General features: G+C 36.3%; 1 protein-coding gene across 7 annotated transcripts in view; it reads right to left on the reverse strand.

Annotated features, from left to right (window-relative positions):
* FMNL2 (formin like 2) overlaps nucleotides 1-26,565 on the reverse strand; it is a 350,157-nt gene that overhangs the window by 39,851 nt on the left and 283,741 nt on the right. For all 7 annotated transcript variants that reach the window (XM_031960660.1, XM_031960659.1, XM_031960661.1 and 4 more), the window contains exons 10-12: nucleotides 6,878-6,952; nucleotides 3,288-3,398; nucleotides 934-1,083 (exon numbers count right to left, since the gene is read on the reverse strand). In XM_031960660.1, coding sequence (XP_031816520.1) covers nucleotides 934-1,083; nucleotides 3,288-3,398; nucleotides 6,878-6,952 — 336 coding nt within the window. The remainder of the gene's footprint in view (nucleotides 1-933; nucleotides 1,084-3,287; nucleotides 3,399-6,877; nucleotides 6,953-26,565) is intronic.

Raw genomic sequence — 26,565 nt, forward strand, 5'->3', positions numbered from 1 at the left:
TGGTATCTAGCAAAGATAAGATTTAAAGCAAAGACCTTGATTCCAAATCCAGAACTCTTTCCATTATTCCCCCCTCCATGCAACTCTCTTCATAGATTCTTAGTAGAAATTAATGGAAATATTATTTACATTTATATAGTTCATATACGAGTTACATATTTTTTTCAGTCATCTGGGCTCTATCACCTACCTCTCCTATTGCTGCCATCCAAAAATTAAAACCACAGAATCATAGATACAGACCTGAAAAACACCTCAGATGATCTAGTCTAACCTCTACTCTAAAATTTTACAGATAAGGAAAATGAGGTCCATCAGAGTAAAATGACTTTACCACAAATACAGAGATGCTATACATCAGAGGTGGAATTTGAAACCAGAGTCAAAGCTTGTTCTACTTGATGAACTACAGTTCTTCCCAAGTCAGCCTTACTCAAAAGAAGTCAATTCAGGATAAGAAAACCTGCCTACTTTGAATGGAATCTCACTGTAATTATTGTTCAATCATGTCTGATTCTCCATGACACCATTTGGGGTTCTTTTGGCAAAGAAACTGGGGTAGTTTTCCCTTTTCCCTTCTCTAGTTCATTTTGCAAATGAGAAGACTGAGGCAAATAGGGTAAAGTTACCCACCCAGTGTCACACAATTAGTAAATGTCAGAGGCCAGATTTGAACTCGGGGAGAAAAGTCTTCTGGACTCCAGGCCAGTCACACTATCCAATACACCATTTAGCTGCCCACGTTACTGTATAAGTGTGTAATGTCTGCCATCTATGAGAATGGTTTTCAATGTTCCCCAGCTTCAGATGGTTATGGGTCCCAACAATCCTTCTACACTTCTGCAGGTTCATTTCCTGGAAGATGAATCTTGTTCCTAGTTTTATGCCCTGTGAAATATGAGTAAGGTCTGTTTTGGGTGGGGGTATATTTACATGAGAAATGTTTTCTTCCAGTTCTTCAACCCTTTCCAAGGCTGCATTCTTGGTTTCTGCATCTTCCAGCAAAGCTCCCACATCAAATACATTATCCAGGTAAGCCTGAATCTGCACTTGCAGCTTGTCACTTTCTGTGTGTTTCAGCTTCTGAAATTCAAAGCACATGGGTCAGTTAGTACAGGTTTGGAAAGATAAAGCAAACAGTAGCCATCCGTTTTACATATTTCACTTGTTTTGTTTATTTATTTTTTTAATTCCCATATCTCCCTCAAACTCTCCATAACAGTTACTAAGGGTCATCTCCAAGGTCATCCTACAGGGATATGGGGCCCAATGAATCAGTACTCTTAGCACAATCTGGAACACTTTATATAGGTGAAATGAGATTAAAATGAAATATTAAAAACAGTGCTGAAGAGAGGGAAAGACACTTCAAAATGGGTAACCTGAAATCCAAAGAGATATTCATATTCACCAGAGGTTTCTGGTTGAGTAAAAGGTGGGAGAGGTTAGATAACTTGAGTCTACATTGGATACAGCCCTTTCAGTAACAATAAGATACCAACCACTAGGGTCCATCAAAGCATGATTATTAAGAACCTTTTACCAAATCCACCATAACGAAAGGATGGCTCTACAACGAAATGAAAATCAAAAGAGAGGGCTTGGTCTTTTTTTCCCCTAAACTCAGTATAAACTATTTCTTGATGTCAGTGAAGAATAAGCAAGGTAATATATAGAGTGCTGGACTTGGAGGCAGAACAACTCAAATTAGAATTCTGTCCAGATAGTGATCAACAAAGGGCAAGTCACTTAATTTTTCTTTGTGTCAGTTTTCTCATCTGTAAAATGGGGATAATTACAGAATAATACTTCGCTCTATCCCAAAGGATCAAAGTCACCAGCTAGATAGAGGGATAGAAGTCTTAGACTCTAGGAAAATTCTTGCTTCTGGTCCACAAAGACCCTCATTTTGTTTCTAAGGACAAGGGAGACATTACATTAAGGAAATGGCTACGGTAAACATTTATTCCAATCTTTAGGTATGATTAGGTTCTGGTTCTGAAAGCCATAATAAAAAAAAAATTGCTGAATTAGCTCCTGGAAATTTTCAAAATTTTAATTTCATGTGTGAAAAATATATTCAACACTAAGGATTAAGATTAGAGACCTCTCTGCACTGGGTCACTTGGCCTACCTTGCAGCCTTCTCTCCCTTTGTTTAGAGGCCATGTGATCATATTAATGAATGTGCGGCTAGCAACCAAGATTAAGACACTTGCAGACAGATGAGAATTCAAAAAGGAAATCTGAAGTTGGGAACACTACTCTAGACCAGGGGTCCTCAAACTTTTTAAATAGGGGGCTAGTTCACTGTCCCTCAGACTGTTGGAGGGCCAGACTATAGTAAAAACAAAAACTTTGTTTTGTGGGCCTTTAAATAAAGAAACTTCATAGCCCTCGGTGAGGGGGATAAACGTACTCAGCTGCTGCATCTGGCCCGCCGCCATAGTTTGAGGACCCCTGCTCTAGACTATCCATAAATAAGAAGTCAATATAAGTACTGGTGGGAACAAGCTGATAGCACAATATACTATGCTTTATAAGCAGATTCTGCAAAGGTTTACCCTGCAGATGTCCCAAGGGCATTTAAGCTCACAGTCTTAGACTATTTGGGAAGTTTCAATCAGATTTTCTGAATCAGATTAGAGTAGAATTTGAAGTCTAAAGCAGGATATTGGAACTCCAGGACCAAGGTAGGCACTTTTCAAGGGAGGATGATGAAGTAGCACAGACAAATGTGGGGCCATGTCTCTTCATATCCCTGGTCCAAGAGTTAAAAACTTCTGAAGCGGTAACTGTCATATAAAAATAAAAGGTGTCAGTTCCTGGATAGGTTTCCCAAGTTACTATGACCATCTACCACTCACTTGTAGTCATGGTCTTTGACTTTTACTGCTCACAACCTGCATAGTCCAGTAGCCTGGGCTCAAAGTAAGAACCGAGCCTACAGAAGCAGCTGCAGCTACAGCAGCTTGGGATTTGTGTGGGGTTAGCTGACTTTGCTACTAAAAGGCTGCTGCTGGCAGGAGATAGACTAAGGTCTCAGAAGCTCTGAAAAAAATCTGGCTTTACTGGCAGAGAAGCTCACAGAAGCAGAAGCTCACGCAATTCCCAGATTCAAACCCTTTAGCCAACATGGCCATAGTTTACTGGACCATACTGAGGTCCTGATTGGCTGATTAAGAGTTGGATAATCATCAAATTCATTTCACTTTGGAAATATGCTCATCAGAACTGGTCACATAGATCAAACACCATAGTATAGTCTGTAGTCTCAGCAATACTCACATCCAAGTATTCATCGAGGCCTAATTTGGTAAATTCATACTGGAGATGAACTCTGAAATTCATGTCTTCAACTGAATGGACTACAATGTTAATGAACTGCATAGATGCCACCTGAAAGGAAATGAACTAGAGGTTAGCACACTCTAGCCTGAGTCCCATTTATGCCTTCTCCACCCAATCCTGTGGGGAAACTTTTCCAAGAAAACAATTTCCTATTTGACAGTTTTGCAACCCTATTTTCATTCACTACTCCTTGCCAATATGTTGTGCTGAGATTTTAAAACTATCTCCCTCTCCTTAATGAATTCCTAATAATAACTCCATACAAGTAATGATTTTCCACCCAAATTTTCCACCCCCAGATACCTTTTAACCCTAAAATCTTCCCACAACTAACTGGGTACACACTGTAGAAAATACTGTAATATAGTTCAATTAATTCCCTTTTCCTTTTGTAACAGAGAAAGATATTTTTACAAAACATTAAGATAACTTGATAGCTACTTTTTCAGATTGTCATGTAATAAACTTCTACCAAGAAAGCTCAAGTCCTTAATAAGAACTACATTTATCCTCTAAGAATGGTTTCCAGTTTCTGAGTTTAATTAATGTTTCTTTGGCACATAGTGCCATACTCTTTCTGTAGGTTATCTGTTACTTAATTGTAACTGCTTTTTCCTTTAAGGTAAAGTCTCTCGGATCACAAGGATACTTGTAGTTATATAGAATACTACAGAGTAACCACAGGCCCTAGTCTCCTACCTGCAAAATGAAGGGACTGCACCACATACTCTCTAAAATTCCTTCCAGCTGTGATAGTGTCTATATCTAGGCCATATATAAAGGTTCCATAATTGATTTGTTGCATGTTTCCATGCTGAATGTAGACAAATCAACAGAATCTTAGTCTATTCATGGAAATTAGAGCTAAAAGTGAATTGAGTAGAACCAGAACACTATACACAGCAACAGCAAGATTATAAGATAATCAATTCTGAAGGAAGTGGCTCTTTTCAACAGCTAGGTGATTCAAGCCACTTCCAATGGACTTGTTATGGAGAGAGCCTTCTGCACCCAGAAAGAGAACTGTGGGGACTGAGCATGGGTCACTATATGGAATTTTCACTTTTTAAAAATTTTTGTTTGCTTATATTTTGTTTTCTTTTTTCTTTTTCCTTTTTGATTTTATTTTTTCTTGTACAGCATGGTAATTGTGGAAATATACATAGAAAAATTGCACATGTTTAACATATATTGTATTACTTGTTGCCTAGAGAAAGGGAGGGAAAAATTTTTGAAATATAATATTTTTCAAGGGTGAATGTTGAAAATTATCTATGCATATGCTTTGAAAATAAGAAGCTTTAATAAAAAATAAAATGAAAATAATAAACAAACAAATAAGGAAATTAGAACTAAAGGGAAACTGGAAGTCATTTAGTCCAAATCTTACAAATGAGAAGAGTGATGATCAGAGGAATGTTTTGATCAAGACCATAAAGGCAGCAAACCAAATTTTTTGAGTTCTTTTTTTCAGCTTAACATATTATTCTAAGGGAGATGATTTTACATTATACCTTGTAGGAAGAACTTTCTAGTGCTGAGGATATTTAACTAAATCTCATCATCAAGACAGATCATATAATGTCCTATTCCTGGAAATTTAAAAAAAGGTGTCAATAAATTTGGGGGTTTGTTCTATGAATATGCTCCTCCTATCTTTTATAAGCAGGTTCAAATGACTTGTTGAGGACTCTTTCTTCCAGCCCCCTGATGAGGGCAAGTGGGGAAAGAAGATTCCAGCTGCATTTCACAAGCACCCTTAACTTTCCTTTACAAGACTTAGGCTGTTATTTCTCTTCTGAAGTGATTTGTTACATACCATTTTAAATAGCATGTAGCTCTAGTTAAGACCAGATGGTGGTAGCAGGATTTCAAATGTTCACTTATTTGCTATTAACCATGTCCTGTGAAGCAAAGCTGCCTTATTTTTAATAAGCTCAATGACAAAAAGAAGCAACCCCACTAAAGAATAGAATGAGAAACAAATTCATTTGTGAGTGAAGGTGCAAGCATTCCCTTGGAGATACATATTTCATAGCTTTATGTTGGTAGCTTTCGTTCACATAATGGGTGCATATGTACACAATGGAAAGGATTAACACTTTTTTTTTAGCAAGTGAAATGGGCAGATGACTGATTCATAGATGTTTAAACATCCCTAATATAATTAACAATTACAGCCAAATTAAGAAGGCTCAAAGGGGCTTCCCAATTGGATTAAGATCCCAAACTAATGTGGACTCTGTACCTGTTAAGAAACCATGCCAAAGTTAAAAATTCATTGAATAGTATTAAAGCATCTCAATAATTTCTACAGATTAAAAGCAGAAGCAGCTATGTATATATACTATCAAATTATATACCTTTCCTAAACTTCTCTTTTCCTCTATGATATAGAGGAGTGATAATAGAGCAAGAAAAAATACACATACACAACACTGATGACTATAAATAGCAAAAAATTAAAATTATGCTATTCTGGATGTATATTTCCCATATTTTGCAGTTAACAGTCCAAACCACAAGAAATTTCAATAAGGTAAATTGATTCTTTGTCTGATGTCCCTTATCTCGGAATGAATGAGTGCTGACTTTCCACATGGGTGACCCCAGGTGGGTCAGCTGCAGTGTAGGGCTTTTTTGGGGAGTCAAGCTTACACAATATTATCTCTGTTCCCAAAGAGATACCCAGTGGAAACTGAGTTAGGTCAGAAAGAATCTGGCAGTCTGGAACTAGTTCTACTCTGAGGCCTTTTACTGGAGAAAATCATGCTCAGTGGTTAACTTATGAGGATCAAAGCATTAATTAATGTGCCATCCTGTTCTTTTACTGCCAGCTGGAGACTTGGATAGTGTTCTATTATATGTTCTTTCATGTTCACCAGTCTGAGTGAAACTATTCTGTGTATATGGAAAAAGGAGGGAAGGGGTAGGAGAAGGGAAGCAATAAAATTATTTAAATCTTACCATTCCCTCCAATACAATTGTAGTCATTAATAGATGGGTATCAGAAGCTCAAGCTACAAAAATGTATTCTCTTAAGGACCTCCTTTGAAATGTTTATCAACACATTCATCTCATATGCCAATATATCTTTTCATTCTTCAAAATGTGGTACCAGGACTTTGAAGGTCCCATCGCCATAGCTGGTACCAACCAAAGAATGCAGATGTTGCTAGATCAGACCAGCTCTGGTTCTAAGTGCCATGACAGATGTAGGACTGTGTACATCTTTGGAGGCAAGAGCATTAGGTCTGGATTTTCTTTTTCCTAAATAGAATCCTTCAATATGCTGCAAAGTTGGTCCTAGAGTCTTTTTTATGATATCATGTAATATATATGCTACAGCAAAACATATTCATGCACCAAAGAAAACTGATAAATTAAAACAGACATTGTGAGGTCTAACAATAACATGCTGTACTTTTGTTTCATTATGTTTACAATGAATATATCATCTACATGTTTTCCCAAAATGCAGAAACGTCATGTAACAATACATTAAATTTGCTGCTAAAATAACTTACCATAAAATCTATGTTGTTATCTTCATTTCTGAAATGTTCCATCAACTTCTCAAAGCGCTGTTTTTCTCCACAAACCTGAAAAGACACACATATTTTCACCATGCATGTAAAATCTCTTTCTAGAGAGTTCCAAAATCACATTCAGACATGATTAGAATTAACAGGCCTTTCCACAAAGTCAGTATTTTTTCTCTTTTCTCACAGTGTATAATTCTTCTCTAGGTTGCTTTAACTCCCAGATCTGAATGTGGGTCAGGTTAAAAGTATCATAAAGCAATATTAGATTTTCTCTGCATGTTGCTTTGATATTCTAAAACCCTTTTTCAATATGTTTTGGTTTTACTGGCGGTCTGTGTGAACCACCTAATTCTGAAGTATGTGCCTAGAACCTTAGAAAATTGTTACATGGTGGAAAAACAAAGAGCAGAAATGTTTGTAAAGTCATTTCTAAAATTCTTGCTTCTCAAAATATCCAGACTATTAGGGATGACTCTGAGATACATTCTCTCAGGAGGAGTCAATTAGACATATTTGAAAATACATTAACTTTTTTAGTTCATAAGGGCATTGCAGCACAGGAAAACAATTAGCTGAAGAATATTCCTAAGTAGTAGGGGCTTTGAAATGTGTGAACATAATGAACATATCAGAGAATTGCTTTTTAAATTTAATTTCTGGGGGCAGCTAGATAGTACAGTGAATAGAGGACTGGCCTTGGAATCAGGACTAACCAAATTTATATCAGGCATCAGACACTGGTTGTATAACTCTAAAAACTATTTATGTGACTCTTGGGCAAGTCACTTAAGTTCCAAAAAAAAAAAAAAAAAAAAAAAATCTAACTTCTCAGTGATAACTAAAAAATGTCAATTGATATTTCAATCAAGTCAGCTAATCAACAAGAATTTATTAAACTCTATGTCAGATTAAACACTAGAGATTTAAAAGAAGGGAAAACAATCTCTGCCCTCAAGAGTTTACAGTCTCATGAGGGTAATACTACATAAATCAATAGATATATGTAAGATACAGAGAGAGTGACTTCAAGTGATTTCAGAAAGAAAGGTTCTAGCATCGGAGAAGCCCAAGAAAAGCCTTTTAAGGCAGGCAGAGTTTAATGTTGAAGAAAACAAAGGACTCGAGAGGTAGTGGTGAGAAGCAAAAGGACTTCTGGTATCGCAAACATGTCTCAGCAAAGTAAAATATGGGATGTGGAATGTTGAGTTCAAAGAATAGGAGCAGTGTAGCTAGATCACAGAGCATGTAGAGTGAAGTCTCCTGAGCCCAGGAGGACCAAGATGAGAGAATAAATGGTTCATACTGTAACCTTACAGAGACGTATTCTAGTCATCAAAGAGCCTCTTTAAAAGTTCGAATAAAAGATAATGGTTCTTTTTTTGTTAGCTTCCTCATCTCTCCTTCTTCTACCCATATCACATCTCTAAAAGCTAATCACTCATAGCTGTTAATACATCACAGATTTAATCCAACAGTTTACATCTGTAACAGGAGAAGGACTTCCAAGATCCTTTCTTGATTTAACGTAAGTCTTTGTTAAATTATTGACCAAACCACAGAAAATTGTTACATGGAAGAAAAACAAGGGCTTGGTTGGAACATCCCATTTTCTAACTCAATTTCTTCAATACTTAGAGAATCTTTGATTTTGTTTCTATGAGGGTACCCCCTCCACTGACATAAATTCTGACCCTTCCATACTTCAGGAGATGGCTACCATAGCCAAAACGTTCATTATCTATTTGTGTCCTTTTTGCAGGATATTTTCTTTTTAATCTCCCCCAAATCTTCATGTATATAAAATATTGGACCTATGATTCTGATGCTACTATACTATGAATTCATAACAAATTATATATTTCTTTAGGGTGGGAACTGCCTTATTTATCCACGTTTTTTTTTTCCTTAATGACTGACATAGTACACTGAATTCAATAGGAATTTAATTTATATTTGTTGAATGAAAATAGTCCTTTTTTTGTTCAATGTGGGGCCTATATTTAAAGTTTGTCTCACTTGGTAAGATCTGCCAGAACCAATAGGCCTTATGAAACCTAGGGTCATCTCCCCTGCCATAATGAGGCATTACAATGTAGGGCTTTAGAAAAGAAAACTCAGGGATAATATGTCATAAAAAGTCATCCCTGAAGAATTTTCTAGAGAATATTAACTCTGCAATGATGCTTTATTATGATTTATCTAAGCTATACTAAATTAAAAGAAGTGAAGTTATATAGCATAGAGAAGAGATAGCCAATAGGAGACCTTATAATTACCTTAAAATGTATGAAAGATTTATTACATTCAAAGAGAAGGAATTGCTATTAACCATCTTTTCTAGGGATTCAATAATGCTTTGGTTTCAATAAAGACAAAATTAGCACAGAGACTGTTTGGACACAGGAGAGACACCAGAATTTAGAAGGAACCTCAGGGGCCATCTAGTCCCATCCCCTCAATGTAAATAACAGATAAATCCCTGCATTCAAGTTGGTTTAGAAATAATCAATATGGACTATTTAGACTCTGAGGGTTTTTTACCTCTAAAATTGCCCCCATTTTTAATTTTTTCCCCACAAGTACACTTGCTAGATATGACAGCAAGGGTACCACCTTCCACTAGATATTAACTGTTGGAAAACTCCAGCAGGTAAAAGTAATCAGTATGACATCAGGCTTCAGTTAAGGAGGGGGCTGGAAAGGGTCCTGAGATAGAAGAGTCCCAATGTAGAAGGCTCTAAAACGGGTTTGTCAGGACTACTTTGCATGGAATCCAACTAGCCCTTTCCAGTCTTTGAGGATATAAGCCGTGGACACATGTCACTTATAGTATATAGCAGCAAGAGTGTCCCAAGATACACTCAAAGTCATCTGTAACCACCTTTTTTTCTTTAGCTCCATCTATGAGTCTCACTCTCACTTGTACTGGCCTAGAAATTTAGTGGAATCAATACAAGAACACAATTCAGAAAATTGTCATATAACTATCTGTCATATAACTATAGCACTTTAGCTGGCTCAACCAACCAATTAACCAAAAAAAAAAGTGTCTAGTGCTATGTGCCAGACACTATGTCAGGGGAAGAGCTAAAACTTAAAAAATTAAATAGGTCCAACCCTTAAGGAGCTTGAGACTAAATCTTTTTTTAAAAAATAGTAACGTGTAAAATTCTAAGAGTTGAGTCCGATTTCTAGTTTTTCCCTCAGCTTTGTGATTTAGGGGAATTCACTTTGCCCTTCCTGAATTTAATTATCTATAAAATGAGAATCCAGACCAAATGATATCTAAGATGTGTTTGGGTTCTAATGCCTATATTCCCATTTTTTAATTTTCTTTCTCTGTCTCAGGCTATATATTATACTACAAATGTCTTAGGGTCCACAAGCACCCAAGGACCCAGGTTAAAGGATTTATAACGTATTCAGAACAAAAATTACTTCTAGTATATATTTCATTAGATTTGAAATCAAGAACAGAGAGTTTAACTCTTGGCAAAGATATTTACTAGTTGGGAGATCAAAGACAAAGTTACTGAACTTCTCAAAGACTCGATTTTTATATCTGTTAAGTGGGGATAATACCTATACTCTCTAAATCACAAGCTTGATGGAACTTTTAAAAGTGTAAAGTGCTGTATAAATATAACTTGAGTCCAACTTGACACATCATATAATTATCAATTTACAAGGATCTTAGCATTCATCTATTCTAATGCCTCTCCTTTCCCCATTTACTAGATGAAAAAACTGAGGCCCAGAGAGATTAAATAATTTGCTTAGGATCACACAAATAATAAATGACTAAGCTCCTTTACCCCAAATCCAAGGTTTGTTCTTCTATTCTATATCCAGTGGCATGCAGCATGTGTTATAACAATTTTTTCTAACTACCAAATGCAAACCAAACACCCCTCTCAACTGAAACAACAAAGATGTATGAGGCGGACATGGGCAACAGGGCTGTAACTCTATATGGGTTCGCATAAGTGAATGTGGATGTTGTGATATTATTCCTTGTTATCAGTGTCTGATTTGTATACCTATTTTATATACCTATAATATCTGGAGTCATGTAAAACTTTCTTAAGGAAAAGGGATCATGAGTAGAAATGGTTTAAGAAGCCCTGGTCTTTAATATATTTGATAACTTACAGTTTTTTCCATAAGTATACCAGTGATCTGATCAATTTAAAATGTGAATATTTCAATAAATGATTTTGTATTCAAATATGAGACTGTATAATCAAATGGAAAAAGAATAGGACTTGAATGAAAAAGACCTGGATTCAAGTGCTGATTCTGTCCTTTGCTATCCATGTGATGCTAAACAAGCTAGTTGCCCATTTGAACCTCAATGCTTTCATCTGTGAAATGAGAGGAATAATATTTGTTCCATCTATCTCACAGCATTATTGCAACCTGAACAGCAATTATTACTGCCCTCCTCATTATCAGAGTAATGGTAAATGGTTGTAAATTTCCCTGGTATGTAAATAGGCCTTAACTAGCTTGCAGTAATGGAAGACCAATTAACTCTTTCAATTAATCCTATATTATTACTATAAATCAGATTCATCACTAGTAATGAAATTACTTTTGATATTCAAGTCCCCCAAATGTTAAGATGTCAACTTATTAACCAATTGATACTAGATAATTTAGATTATGTATAAAAATGAATGATTGTTAAAAGGATAACTAATCATTTTTGCTGGTGGTCTAATTAAAAGCAATATATCCAACTGTCTGGGACAACTTAAGTGTTTTGTCTGTATATCTTTTCCAGGTCAATAATTCTATGAAGCAAGTCTTCATTTCAATTGCTTGCTGCTTTTGTTGATTTTAAACTCACGTTCTCTTCTAATGCCAATAATGAACAAATTTCCCTGAGTGTAAAAGGATTCCTTTAGTTTTATTTAAAGGGTAAGGGCTTTGGTGTAAGACTGTTTTTATTGGATGGTAGATAATAATAATGGTATCAATTATATTTATGTAAACATTGTTTCAAGTGTTTTCCCTTCCATTATCTCATTGGATTCTCATAACAAGCCTCTCAAATATTCAGGAACTCAAGCTGTTGTACTAGAAAAAGCACTGGATTTAAAATTAGGAGATGTGAATTTATATCCTGCTTCCAATAATTACTAGCTAAGGACAAATCAACGTAGCTTTTTTAAGCTTCCCTTTCCTAGAATATAATAATTTATAAACATGTTATATAAATATGACTATTATTTCCATTTTACAGACAAAGAAATTCAAGTTCTAAGACTTTAAGAAATGACATCTCTAAGGTCATGCTTAAATGACTACACAAATCACTAATTATGGATCAGAATTGATACTATAACAATACAGACTAGAAGCTATAGAGAAGTTGGTGACTTGCATTGGTTGCCTTGCAGAGAGATGTTAGTCATGATGCATGTCTGTGAAATTATTTGTCTAAACCAAAACCAAAACAAAAATACCAAAAAAAAAAAAAATTGTCTTTTTACACATTAATTATAAAATAGTTCATTAAAGCCCAGTATTATTGTCTCAGAAATGTAATTACATAAAAGAGATATCACAGGAATTCAACAGAAACTGACCTAACTTTAATGCCTAAATATATACAAAAGGGAAACTCATAAACAAATCAAAGATCCAGTCTAAAAGAGTTCATAGAACTGATTCCATATGGATATTCAAAGAAAATATTAACAAAAGGAAAATAGCAAACTATTTATAGCCTGTTAATCAAATGAAAAACCATCCAAACCCCAGAGCAAGTGATACCAGAACAGTTCACACTGGGTGAAGTCAGTAAATCATTGATGCTAGCCTAGTGGAGTGAAGTCGGCATTTAGCAAACCCTTGGCTGTCAATGTTTCTTCACGGATCTCTCATTCTGTCATCAGATGAGTCAGTGTTAGGAACATGTGTGTTACAAGAGGCAGAGAAATGCCTTTAATCTTTCAAAATAAATTGGATTGTTTCAAATAGTCTGTAGATTTACAGATGATTGCGATTTTATGAACTGAACCCTCACTACATGAAACCATATGCTGCCATTTAAGTCTGAATGCCAGGTTCAGATAAATAAAAGAATAACCTAATTGACTTGTATCATTACGGTTTTCTGCTGTGAAAGGGTTAAAGGGGTCTTAATTAGCTATCCAAATTGTCTGTCTATACAAAATTTTATATTGCTGTGTAGTCAATTGTAAATAACTAGGCATTTGAGGACCGTTGTTTGCTTTTACTCATCCATAAGAACAACCTAGTTTCAAGAACCACCCACCACTTCTCAAGGCAGAGAAGTGTCTTAACAAGATTCACATTTATATCCACATTACCTCAGTGTTCATTAGACAAATATATTCTGGAATACTACAGGAAATGGCAAGATATGTTTAGTGAAGGCTGGTAAGAGACATATCCCACATCAAAAGAAAACGGTATTAAGCTCATATAGTTCACATCTGGACCACCACTGCTAGTCATAGTTAAAATAAAGCAGTAATGATTGGAGTGTCTCTTTTTACTTTTGAAATTGAACACGTTCTTGAAAACTAGTCAGAATGAAAGGAATTTTTAAAAATGTGGCTTTTAAGTTGTTTTAAAAATCTGAGAAATATTTGATTAGTAATATTCAAGGGCATTTTCCCAAGGGTCTCTTCAAAGTATATGATATGCCCAATACAAGCAGAAATACATTTCTACATTATTTTGTAAATTACTTATATCAGTCATCACAGGTCTTACCACCTCTTCTTATAAGTTTTTAAGTTAAATTTTTTTTATTTTATGCTTGTGAACTTTATCATTTCCCTGCCTTTAATATTTTTTATCTTTCCCTCACCCTTACATACAAATTTGGTCCATCTAGTCATTCTCTATATCAGCTGGGTACCACAGAGAGGGAGACTCACAAGGAAAGTTGGAGGACATAGTTTTTGCCCACTTTGCAATGCTAAAGATGCTCTCAAAAAGCAAGAAGTCTTTTCTGAGGTCAATATGGTTGCAAAATTTAAGATCCAGCAAAGTGGGGCACAGTGAATTGTGTTGGACAGTAAGATCCAAACTGGAATCCTGGCTCATATACTAACTATGTGATTCTGGTAAGTAATTTAACCTTATAGCCTCAGTTTCCTCAACTATAAAATGGGGACAATCATAGAGCATCTAGTTCTTAGGATTGTTGTGAAGAAAGAGGTATGGAATGGTCACATAATATTATGTAAATGCAATACAAAAGCTAGCTATTTTATAACTATATGCAATACAAAAGCTAGCTATTTTATAACTATATGCAATACAAAAGCTAGCTATTTTATAACTATATGCAATACAAAAGCTAGCTATTATTATTGTGCTGTTGGTAGAAGACATGACAAGAAATCAAATGAGGTGATAATAGCATGTAGTTATTATCTAACTATTCCAGGGAAAAAGAGTTGAATGATGTGCTCATACCTCCACAAGGGCATGGAGACACAGAAAGTACCTCCCAACAGACCCTCACAGAAAAAAACACCACACAAACCCAACTCAACAAAGATGTTTAACCGTGCTGGCTAGAGGTATAGAACACAGCTGCCAAACCACTATCTCCTTCACATCTGGTACTCTCATGCTTATAAAGCTGGGAAATTTTGCCCTGCCCAGATAAAAAGATCCACTCCCAGGAAAAACAAAATATATTTTCACTTAAAGGAAAACTGAAGTAAAAAGTTTAACTGCTGCCAAAAAGCAACTGAACTATGTTCTCAAACATCTGTGAAAGAAATTTCTGAAGTCTCCCAAACCATTTTGGATCAACTCGGGGCCCTTACTGAATAGGAGTCAATGTTTTAAAGTGCCGCTAACCCATAGACTAAAGTTCAGAAGATGAGTCTTCCTAAAGCCAAAATGAGTCTGTTTTACAAGATACTCTCAGTAAAAACTAACATTTTGCTGGCCAGATGTGAAAATGAACAACAGAGTTTTGTGCTCCACCCACCCCTTCCCTGAAACAGCCCTTCCAGGGCCCTTCCAGAGAACTCCAGTCCTCGACTTCCCTGAGAACAGCAGCTACCAATGGCCTCCCAAAAACCCAATTGCTGGATTGAAGTCTACCTCTTATGAGGTGGATTATAAATTTGCTGCCGAGTCAGTTATATAAAAATTTAGAGGCCTCTCGCCTAAACATTGCTTCTCCGTTCTGCGCCCCAGCTCTCCTGCCACAATACTGTCTTTTTCTTTCTCTTACAAAAGACCCCTGTGATCAGCAGGGCTCCCAGCAGGAAGGCCCTGGTTTAGTGGCCCAGTCTGTTTTGATTGCTCAGGCTGCCATTCTTAGGATATGCTGGAGAACAAAAGTTCAATTTTCTTGTGATGGCCTACTTAAGTAAATAGTTATTTCATATTTAATCCTAGGTAGGAAAAAAACCCAATACATCTTTTACCTTTAACTGAGAAAACTAGCAACATGGGGATTACTGACGCCACCACAAACTCATTTAGGGTTGAGAGGAGTGGGGAAGCTTTATGAACCCTGAGGAGTTGTTAGCATTTTTCTCTCCCAAACTTTTCTGTAGTTCTTAGAAAAATAAATGGCTGGAGTAAGGGAAGGGCATCCTTAGGACTTAATGCTGGCAATAAAGTCTACTTGTGATTTAAATGCAGGCACTCTAATCTAAATGAAGCATTTAGAGGCAGAGGCTAAATAACCTTATCTTACTCCAATGGAGCAAACATTAATGAAAGGTAAACAGTGAGGGTTTATTCAACATCCCATTCCCTTTTAGGTCTCATTAAATAGAACATTTGGATTAATGCTGGCATGGTAAACATCCAATTAAGACAAAGAGGTGGTAAACTACACCACGACAAACTGTGGGATGAAAAAAATCACTCATGCAGAAGTTTCAAAATATCCAGATGTTTGGCATCTTCAAAGCAAAATATTCCATTCATCTCAGATCATTTGCGATAGTGCCTATTATGGCAGAGGCCTAGGCTCTGTATGTACATCCTAACTACAGGGGTTTGGGTTGTCTTAAATGGAGACCCAAACTTGGTAGAAAATCAAATCAAAACAAAACAAAACAATGTCTCTTAGCTTTTACAATAAATGGCCATCTCAGGCCTTGTCTCCTAAGGGCAGCTAGAGAATAAGGGCTGAGCATGGAGTCAAGAAGACCTGAATTCAATGTACAAGCTGTGTGACTGGGAGAATCCCGGGTTATCTGGTTGCCTCAGCTTTTTAAACTGTGAAATAAGGACAATACAGCACCTACACCTCCCCGGGCTGGTAGGAGATCTGAAATGGTAATCTCAGTGCTTAGCACTGAGCCCAATACATAGTAGTCACATAATAAATCTTTCCTTCCTTCATCTGCTCCCCCTGGCTGTTGCATGTACTTCCTATCTTCCCTGTATATAAGAAAGAATCCATGTGGGCCACATTAAACAAAAGGAGTGACCAGAGCCTGGTATATTAAAGCAGGATATTAAAGAGGCTTCCTCTTCTGGTCCTTTCCTTTTAGCCTTTTGGTGAAAATCAACTCATCTGAGCTGGTCTTTACCCACAGACTGTGGGCCAGATGTGTCTTTTGCCTGGAATGCACTAGTCTATGTTTCTTTTCTCTTGCTGCTGGATGTTTCAAGTTAGGCCTTATGCCTTCAATTGCAAAAGCTACATTATACTGAAAAATGACTTCTTGCTTTCAGCACCAATGGTTTAATTACCTTTTCTCTGAAAACTTCAAAATCCCCCAAACCAGCTTCAATAGATTTTGACAATATGCTCCTAAGCACAGATGTATTTTAATTCTTCAGGAAGATTTCTTGATATCAAAACTTTTGATACATTGAGGAGAAGGAGGAAGAAAAAGGAAAGAAGAGGAAGTGGAAGTAGAAGTAGAGAGGCAACATAGAATACTAAGTCCTATAGGCACCTGACCTAGTTGTCAGAACAACTTGGAGTCAAGACCCACCTTTATTATGATTTTTTTGATAATCACTTTTTATTTTCAAAATTATGCAAAGATAGTTTTCAACATTCAACTCACAAAATTTGTGTTCCAAATTTTTTTCCCTCTCTTTCCCCTATCCCCCTCCCCTAGATAACAAGTAATCCAATAAAGATTAAACATGTGCAATTCTTCTGAACATATTTCCACATTTATCATGCTGCATGAGAAAAATCAATTTAAAAAGGGAAAAAATATGAGAAAGAAAAAAAAAAGCAAGCAAACAACAACAAAAAATCGAAAATGCCATGTTGTGATCCATATTAAGTCCCCTTAGTGCTTTTTCTAGATAGATGGTTCTTTCTATTACAGGTCTATTGAAATTGGCCTGAATCACCTCATTACTGAAAAGTCCATTACAGTTGATCATCACATAATATTCTTGCTGCTATATACAATGATCTCCTAGTCCTGCTCATTTCACTCAGCATCAGTTCACATAAGTCTCTCCAGATCTTTCTGAAATCTACTGATCATTTCTCATAGAACAATAATATTCCATCCATACCATAACTTATTCAGTTCTTCCCCAACTAATGGGCATCCACCCGGTTTCCAGTTCCTTGCCACTATAAAAAAGGCAATTACAAACATTTTTTGCTTATGTGAATTCTTTTCCCTTTTATATGATCTCTTTTGGATACAGACCCAGTAGAGACACCACTGGATCAAAGGATATGCAGTTTGAGAGCCCTTCAGGCAAAGCTCCAAATTGCTCTACAGAATGGTTGGATCACTTCACAACTCAACCACAAGGTATTATCATCCCAGTTTTCCCACATCGCTCCAACATTCATCATTATTTTTTTCTGTCATCTTAACCAATCTGAGAGTTGTGTAGTAGTACCTCAGAGTTAAGACCCATCTTTAATATATACTAATTAGGTGACCCTATGCAAGTTAAAATATTTCACTGCCCCATATAGCTCTAAGGACAACACTGGTAGATAATAGATAATATTTCTTCATAAGGAGCTTCCAAGACCCCTAAAAATATCAGATAAAAGTTAAAATACATTGAGGGAAAAATTAGTATCAGATAGTTACTGTCTGTTCAATAATCCAGTGTTCTTTTTATCACTGACATGTATCATAGTGTTAAATCATAGTGTTCTTATGATTTGTCTTATAAAGAACAAAATTATCAGACATTAAAACTAAAAAGTGTTGGAGATCATTTAATCCAACTGCAACACAGATTAAAAAAAAAAAAAAAGAGGCCCAGAAAAGTAAGACAACTTGGCCACTGTCCTCAACTCAAACACAAAGCTTCTAAATCAAGTGCCATCTTCATTAGGCGTTGCTTTCTCAAAGACCAGGCTTAATTCTTACCACAAAAGGAATCTTCTACACAATTACACTAGGCAAGAAAGAAAATCTATTCCCCAGAAGGTAGAAATAACCTATTTTGCTTTTATGTTAGGTTTTTAGGGGTCATATCTAACCCTTGGTCTTAATCAGATAATACAATTATGAAAGTAACGCTTTTCTATAATGACTCTGAAGGATGTACTGAAAAACCCTGGAGCTGTATGATCTATTTAGGGGATATGTTTATAAGGTCCACCAATGTTACTCCAGGAAGTTCAGTTCCCAAGAAAGAATTTGGAATTAGACCTCTATGGAATACGCTACTTATGTAAAGTAAGAACTGCCTGTGTTTGGAAAATTATCATGAAGTTTTTTCTTTTTCTCTTCTGTTTATGTACTGCTAGCAACTGCTGAGCTTAGTAGTTTGAGTCACTAGACTTGAATGTTTCCTCAGTCTTCTCCTTGGTTCCAAATTCTACATTATGGGGGTAAGAGGCATAAGTAAGAGCAAGAGGAGGAACATACGGGGGCCAAAGCCAGCCATGTGGGGCTCTGGCCAGAATCAAGAAGATGATACAAGGAGCAGACAGGTAAAGGCTAGACACAGCCACACACAGGAGAGAACAGAACACACAGGAGCCAGGGACAGATAAGTAGGACCTGAGTGCAGATGGATGGAAGACAAACACCTGGACAGGTGGGTAGAGCAGGGCAAAGGTCTGCCCTTTTGGCACCAGAGGTGTTAAGTCAAGCCTTCAATCCAGAGGCTCTGGTGATATATCTCTTCTGCTTTTACTTAATGGTTTTGTTTGGGGGATGTTTTATGGAAGGTGTCTTTTTTTTAATGGATAAAAGACTGAAGAATATCAAGCCAAGGGGCAGGAGTAAAGTGAGAGAGCATGGTACCATAAAGTCAACATGTTTTTATTTTTTGTTAATACACTTCAAAATTCTTTACATAAATTCAAATTTGCATGATGTGAATTTATGTAAAGCAAAATTATCTATACAAAACCTCAACATTGGGTATCTACCCCAAAAAAATACATTTATTAAGTATAGTGGAAACTACTCTGATATGTTGGATTCTGTTAGAGTCAAGCAAGGTGTCAAGGAATCTAGATGCCTTTTAAACTACCACGGAAATTGCCAGGAAATTGATAGAAAAAGGAGCCCTCAGCAGCAACATCCAAAATCTGACTGTCAAAATCCAATAGAGCTTAACACTCAAATTACACTGGCTATTTCCACTCTCTGAAGGAAACAACCGGCAGACTTCAGAATGATAGGTGACTGACAGTAATTAAGAGCTGCTGGGCTACTTTCTTTTATGGACTATGTTGAAGTAAGTCACCAGGAATGAAAACTAAATATTATTGTGCATTTTTAACAGGTGAAATACAAAAGGACGGAGCCTGGAATGAACTATATTCACCCTCTGGGTATATGTGAGTAAACATGGGTAGGAATGGAGAATAGAATAAAGAGCAAAGGACTGAAGAAGAGCACTATACCTGCAGTTGGCAGAATGCAGTTTGGGATCTATCAGAGGAGTATGGACATAAAGAATTCAAATAATGAATATGAAAGCTGAGTATTCCAAACACTGAATAAACCAGGTTTGGTCCTAAATAAATGTGGATTTGCTGGCCATCAAACACCTGGCATGAAATTTGATTCCTAGATTTTTAATTCACTTTCTTAACCTATCTATAAATGTAGCAAACTTGGAGGAGAGGTAAGGAATTTACGTTAAAGGGAAATAAAAGAAAGACATTTGGGAAAACAGCGGATCTGACATTGGAGGCAATGTTTTGCAATAGGAAGAGTGCTGGATTTGAAATCAGAGAACCAGGTTCAGATTCCAACTTTGTCACTTACTACGTGGGTGGTCTTAGACAATTCAACACAGCCAGGTGATAAAGTGAATAGAACAATGCATTTGAGATTTGGAAAATTTAAATTCGAATCCTGCTTCAGACACTTATTAGAAGTGAGACCTTAAGCAAGTCACAACCTCTGCGAGCCTCAGTTTCCTCATCTGTAATATGGGGATAATAATAGAACCTATTTTTTAAAAGTTGTTGAAAAGATAAAATATAAAATACTGTGCAAATCTCAAAACACTATATAAAGACTAGTTATTATTACTTAACCACACTGAATCATGGTGTCCTCACCCATAAAGGGAAAAGGCTAAGCAATTTTACCGACAAGGTTCCTTCTATGATTATATGATCACATTTGATTAAGAGGAGCTAAAAATCCTCTATCCTTGTTTATACCTATATCTTTTACACTCTCCTTGCTTTTTACTCACAGTTACTACCTATATTTTAGTCCTCATTCTTGATTAATGCAACAGCCTCCCAATTTCAAATCCCTCTACTTGAAGTTTCTAATCACTTCAGTCCGTCCTACACCCTACCACCAAAGTGGTTTTCCTTAAGTACAGATTTAACAAGGTGACCTTACTACTTAACCACCTTCAGAGACTTCCTGTTGCCTCTAGAATTAAATATAACTCCTCTGTACAGCTTTGAAAGCTCTATACAATCTGACCACATGATCTAAAATTTAGTCAAACTGGTTTTCTCTATGTTCCTCACATGTGATATTTCATCTCCCAAACTTCATGTCTTTTCAGCAGCCATCTCTCATGTTTGCAATATATCACCACTTTACCTTCTCCTTAGAGTCCTCCTCTGTTCCTTTAAAATTTATATCAAACTTCATCTTCTGCATAAAGACTTCTCCAGGGGGCAGCTAGGTGATGCAGTAGATAGAGTACCAGATCTGAAGTCAGGAAAACCTGAGTTCAAATTTGACCTCAGATTCTTAACACCTCCTGTCTGTGTGACCCTGGGCAAGTCACTTAACCCCAATTGCATTTCTGGAAATTTGGGTCCCTAGAGGGATGATTAAAAGAACCTTTTGGGGGCCATCTTGTTTTTCTATCTTCAACAATAAACTTATCAAAGACAAAAATGGCATATATTGTTCTTCTTTTCTTAGACTCTCCATATAAATAAAACTGGTTTCTGAGTTTTAAAATATCACTTTTTTTTAATCTGGAAAAAAAAAAGTTAAATGATGGTCTTCACCAGTGAAGACATATTGTACAAAAGATGCTAAACACAAAGAGAATAAGGGAAAGTGGCTCTCCTTTACTGAAAGAAAAACCCAAACATTAGGGATGGGACTGGGAATACATTAGAATGCACTGTTAGAAGCTGGGAACCCCTCCCACTCCAGTAAATTTACTTAGTGGAATAAATAACTATCTTTCTGGAACTGTTAACTGTGCTTAAGTCAGGAAATTAGACTAGCTGACTTTTAACTAGATCATCTAATAACTGTTAATCTCTAATTCTTTGATTTATTCAATTGGCTGTCAACAGTCTTCATTTTTACCCCATATAAAACTATTTAATGAGGCTGATAAAGCAGATTAAGGATACCGCATAACTCAGATCAATCCTTGCCTCCCAAAGTATATCCCCCATCCTCTGTAGGGTCAGCAGGGATCAGGTTAAAGAGTAGAGTGGGTTCTTCCAAAGTAAAAAAGAGAAGCTAAGGGAATGTCAACACAGGTCTTCATATTAACTGCTGAAAAGATGAAGAGATCTTAAAATCTGACTGAGTTAAATGTCCATCTTTATGGTGTTTCTTGTTTTTTTTAATTTGATAAAGGCATTGCCATGGTTATTACTGGTTTGTTTGCTTTTTTTCTCAGTTCTATCCCACAGCAGAGTGCTTCACATTGTCCTCATGTGTCTCATAATCTTTAAAATATATCTAAATGTCAAAGACAACAGCTTCTTAAAAGATACCTTCTAATCTGAGACCCAATGCCATTTCACTGTTTCAGATTCTCTAGGGCTTACAGAAAAAAAAAACAAAAAAAAAAAAACACAGCGTTTTCTATTCATTCTCTTCAGCATTTTTGCTTTTTCTTTGTCATCTCTTAAGGATAAGAAAGGGAACAGCAGACACCAGATAAAAGGAACATTCTTCTGGTCCCTTATTTCACAGTTGGCAAAAAGCTAAGGTTTTAAAGAGATCCTTTTTATACATACAAAAATAAAACAGGATGACAAAGGAAGCACCTTCTCCTGGAAAAACAGTGGCTGCTGTGAACAAGATAGAGAATGGACCTCTTTGTCACATAAATATCACACAGGCTTGAGGGCAGAGGGAGGGATATAATTAAAGCAGAATTGTGAAGCAAAGCAGCCCCACAGATGCGAATCGTGATAACGTGATCATTTAATCTATTCCTAAGTAATATTTTTGCAAGGCACCATTATCCCTTTGTGCCTTGAACATATCTATTTTTTACACATTAAAGAAGGCCCTGAAGATTATTAGAAGTGAATGAACACAGCAGTTGATGGAGCATATTATGATCCGCAGAGGAAGGAGAACCAATGGTACTTTGCATACTTCTGACAAAATTACTATTACTGATATAAAATACCGTATCTATGCCCTCAACTGTCAAAGTGTTCTCACTTTATGCCCATTTAACAACTAATGGCTGCAATAAAATCGACTTCACTTCAGAGCTGGCAGAAATAGCTAATTACAAATGTCCAATGCTACAAGAGGCTTGGAGGGTGCACTTCCTATCAGTCCTCCTCATGCTCTTGATACCACAAAACTATTCCATCAAAGCTGCCTGAAATAATATCAAACTGACTTTTGCTTTACTCATCAAAAGGAAGGGGGAAATCTAAGTCATAGAAGAAGTGAGGGAAGCTTTTTTTAAACCTGTGCCCAGATTTCCTGGGGCAGCTGCCCTGCTTTGAAGGCTTTTGGCCATATTTCTGATTACACAATAGCCATAAAGGAAGCCTGTTTTTTTTTTTTTTTTTTAATTTTATAAAGCAAGAGTGACAATATTCCTAAGTAAAGTTGGGAATCCTGGAGGTCATGTGATTAAGTAGATGCTGCTCATATTCCTCTCCTTAATGGTTATAGGTTTAGGATTCCTGGATGGATCATTTATCAAGAAAAGCAGAACTTTTTCCTCTAAGGCTGAAGCCATATGTATGTGCACCAGTTACTCATCTCAATTTTTCTATTTAATATCATCTGTCTCTAAGCATGTGTGTTTTTCTGATGAGGGGGAGATTGAGAAAGATCACAAATGGGTAAAGCAGCCATGATGTAGTACATGGAGAACTGATCTAGAAATCAAAATTATCTTGGGTTCATGTAACAGTTCTAACACTTTTCATTGGCCAATCCCAAGCCTGGAATGTCCTTCCTACCCCTCTGCCTCATACAATTTCCTTTAATATGCAATTTAAAAACTAGCTGAGATCACTAGAAACTAAGTTAATAACTAAAATGAAGTTCTAAAATTTATAAGATTCTATAACTTATTGCCATAATAGTGTGTGTGTGTATGTGTATGTATGTATGTATGTACGTATGTATGTATATACTTTGATTTGCATAACTAGGAGGAAAAAAAGATGGAATTCAAATACCACTTATTGCTTCCAAGTTTTTCTTGCTCCCTCTATACTAATAACCTCCCTCCACAACTACTTTTTTTCTTAAACTACTTTGTATTTATTTACACGTGTTCTTTTCCCTTTTTCTATTTATTGTGTGGGTATAGGGGTGAAACACATAAGTACTTGACTTTTTCATTAGAATGTAAGCTCCCAGACAGAAGGGATTCATTCTTTCCATATGAAACCACAACACTTAGACTTAGACCTGGCACACAGTAGGCACTAAATAAATGCTTATTAAATGACTGATTTAACAAAAAATGTGCATTCTAAGTAAGTTGGCAAACTTCTTACTATCTTATGTAGCCTTATAAAACTATAGAGTTGAAGACCAACTGTTGATCTGCATTAACAGAATACATTCTCATTACTAATTTCCTATGCCCATGAAATAGCAGAAACCAAACATTTAAAAAGTCTTTAAAGGCGACACTTACAAACTCTGGATAAATGACCTTCTATAACCTTTTTTTGGGTCATTGCTTGTATTGCTGCTGTGGCTACAAGGTTATAGTCACATCCAATAGTATGAGAGCTAGATTCTATGTTAGAAGAATGTACTAAATATCTCAATGGAACAGGCTTCTAGGACTGCTATCATATACTTCAGGTTTTCCTATGGCAAGTTTGCAAAAAGGGTTCACCCCTCGGGGGCCTGTGAGTGATATATTTTGAGAAATGTCACAAGGAGACTTGCTCTAGAGCTGAACAGATAAAGCACAATGGAGCCCTTTATTTCTATTTACCTCTGCCCCTGGCACTCCCTTCCATGGAATTGTCTATTATTGTTTAGAAAAAAAACTATGAATAGTCCAATTCAGACTCCACACTGTGTAATTAAATCATATAAAGCACATTACTATACAATGCAAATACGAATTAATCATCTCAATCACTGAAACTATTTCCTAGTTCTTAAATACAATGTCAAGGGGTTGAAAGTCTTATCTTCTATTTTTTCTTACATGAATAACAATTAATTCCCTTCATAGATCTGTATACATAGATTCGTATATTGTTCATGAATCTTGCTTGATGGTATCTTAAAAAAGTGAAGTCTTTTTTACGATAGAGATTCACTTAAAAGCAGATATCTTTGCCACCTAAAAGTCAAACATTTTCATTTTCCTCACTACTTAAACATTAAGAGAAATATCCCAAATGCTATGTTTTCTGAGTAGTTACTTTGTAAAACATGGGGGAGGATAAAGTAGATAAAAGATTTGGAGATTGAGTTAAAAGGCAAAGAAAGAAAGAACAGAGATTAGAAGAAAAATTATAAAAGTTCTGGCTAGATATAAACAACAAGGGGGAAAAATAGATAAAAGCTTCCTTAGAAGCTACCCAAATGGTAGGTCTGGTTTAGACAATAAACCAATCTAATAAGATCCAAATTGGTGGCAGTCATAGGGATGCACAGTTTTCTCTTATTAAGATAAAAGCACGAATGAACAGGTACATGATGCGGTTTTGAGAATGTAAATCCCTAAACTAAAGAAATTCTATAAAAGCATGTGAAATTTATTTTTCATACTCTTCCTATTGAAAGTCTTTGATGACAGTGAAGCAGCTGGCAGGACTGTTCTGTGCCAGAAATGTAATCCTTCTATCCTGAAACATTAGAGAGATTGGATTAGGTGGGATTACACTCAGAGGGAGGTTGGGACCAAACCACAATATCTGCTCCCTCTCCTGCCCAGTTTGGTTTATTGCAAATAAAGCCTTACAGGCCTTCTGAAATCCAGTTAAGAAAGTGTAGCACAAGTGGTTTCTGATGCCCAACTGGCAAACCATGTAGGTATTCCCAAAGAAATATCGCTAAAGAAAGAAGCAAGGGCCCCTTGTGAGAGGTACCACGGCTGGAAAACGGTAACCCTAGCAGACATTTCACAAGTTTTTCATTGTTTCTAGTGACAGATCAAAAGAAGGAGGAAGAGGAGCCTTTAAAAACCAAACTTAGTCACTTTACTTTAAGGCTGGATATTTAGCCTTCTGGAACCAAAGGATCACAATTACGATTGTACTACATCCTGATCAATTCCAAGTGCTTCCCTAAGCAATCTGGACAATCTGGTGATGTCACTGAACCCGGCCATCAAGCTCTAAATGATTTTTCCTCACTTTGATTTTCACTATCCCCACCAGACTATAGAAAGAGTAGGAAAAAACAAGATGTGAGGTTTTTCTACTGATAAGGGGAAGAAACTAGGATAGGCTAAATATGAGATGCGCAGAGAGAAGCCCACTGTTGAGGCTTTTCAGTACCTAAAGGAAATAGAAACAATTATCAACCCAAAATTATCAACCAGCTAAGTGACATCATTACTTCTGGCTGAGCTGTTTTAGAAAGAAGTGGGGTCATCATGACTATCTAGACGGTCATATCTAGATTGTTGATTGCTGGGAAACAGCAAGACAAGGACAGTTTCTACGTTGGAAAGACTATGATAATCGAGCAAAATTGATTCAAGTGACAATCTAACAGCAAAATGAAAGATATGATGGAAGAAGTTTTGAGATTTCTTTTAGTTTCACCAGAATTTGATCTCAAATTTGTGTAGCATCGGGAGAAAAATTCAGTTCTTTTTGCATTTATATTGATAATTATAGAAACAGACATATTATTAGATTTCTTGACATCATGTTGATATAATGAGATCATTAAATGCCGTAGTAAATACAGTGCTTGGCTTGAAACCAAAATTTGAATCTTGTTTCAAATCCTTACCAGCTGTGTGATGCAAAGTGACATCACTTATGCTTGAAGCCTCAGTCTCTTTATTTGCAAAATGGGCATAATAAGTCTTCTCCAAAGTGTTGATGTTAGACT

The sequence above is a fragment of the Sarcophilus harrisii genome, chromosome 3 (assembly GCF_902635505.1).
Source record: "Sarcophilus harrisii chromosome 3, mSarHar1.11, whole genome shotgun sequence".
NCBI lineage: Eukaryota > Metazoa > Chordata > Mammalia > Dasyuromorphia > Dasyuridae > Sarcophilus > Sarcophilus harrisii.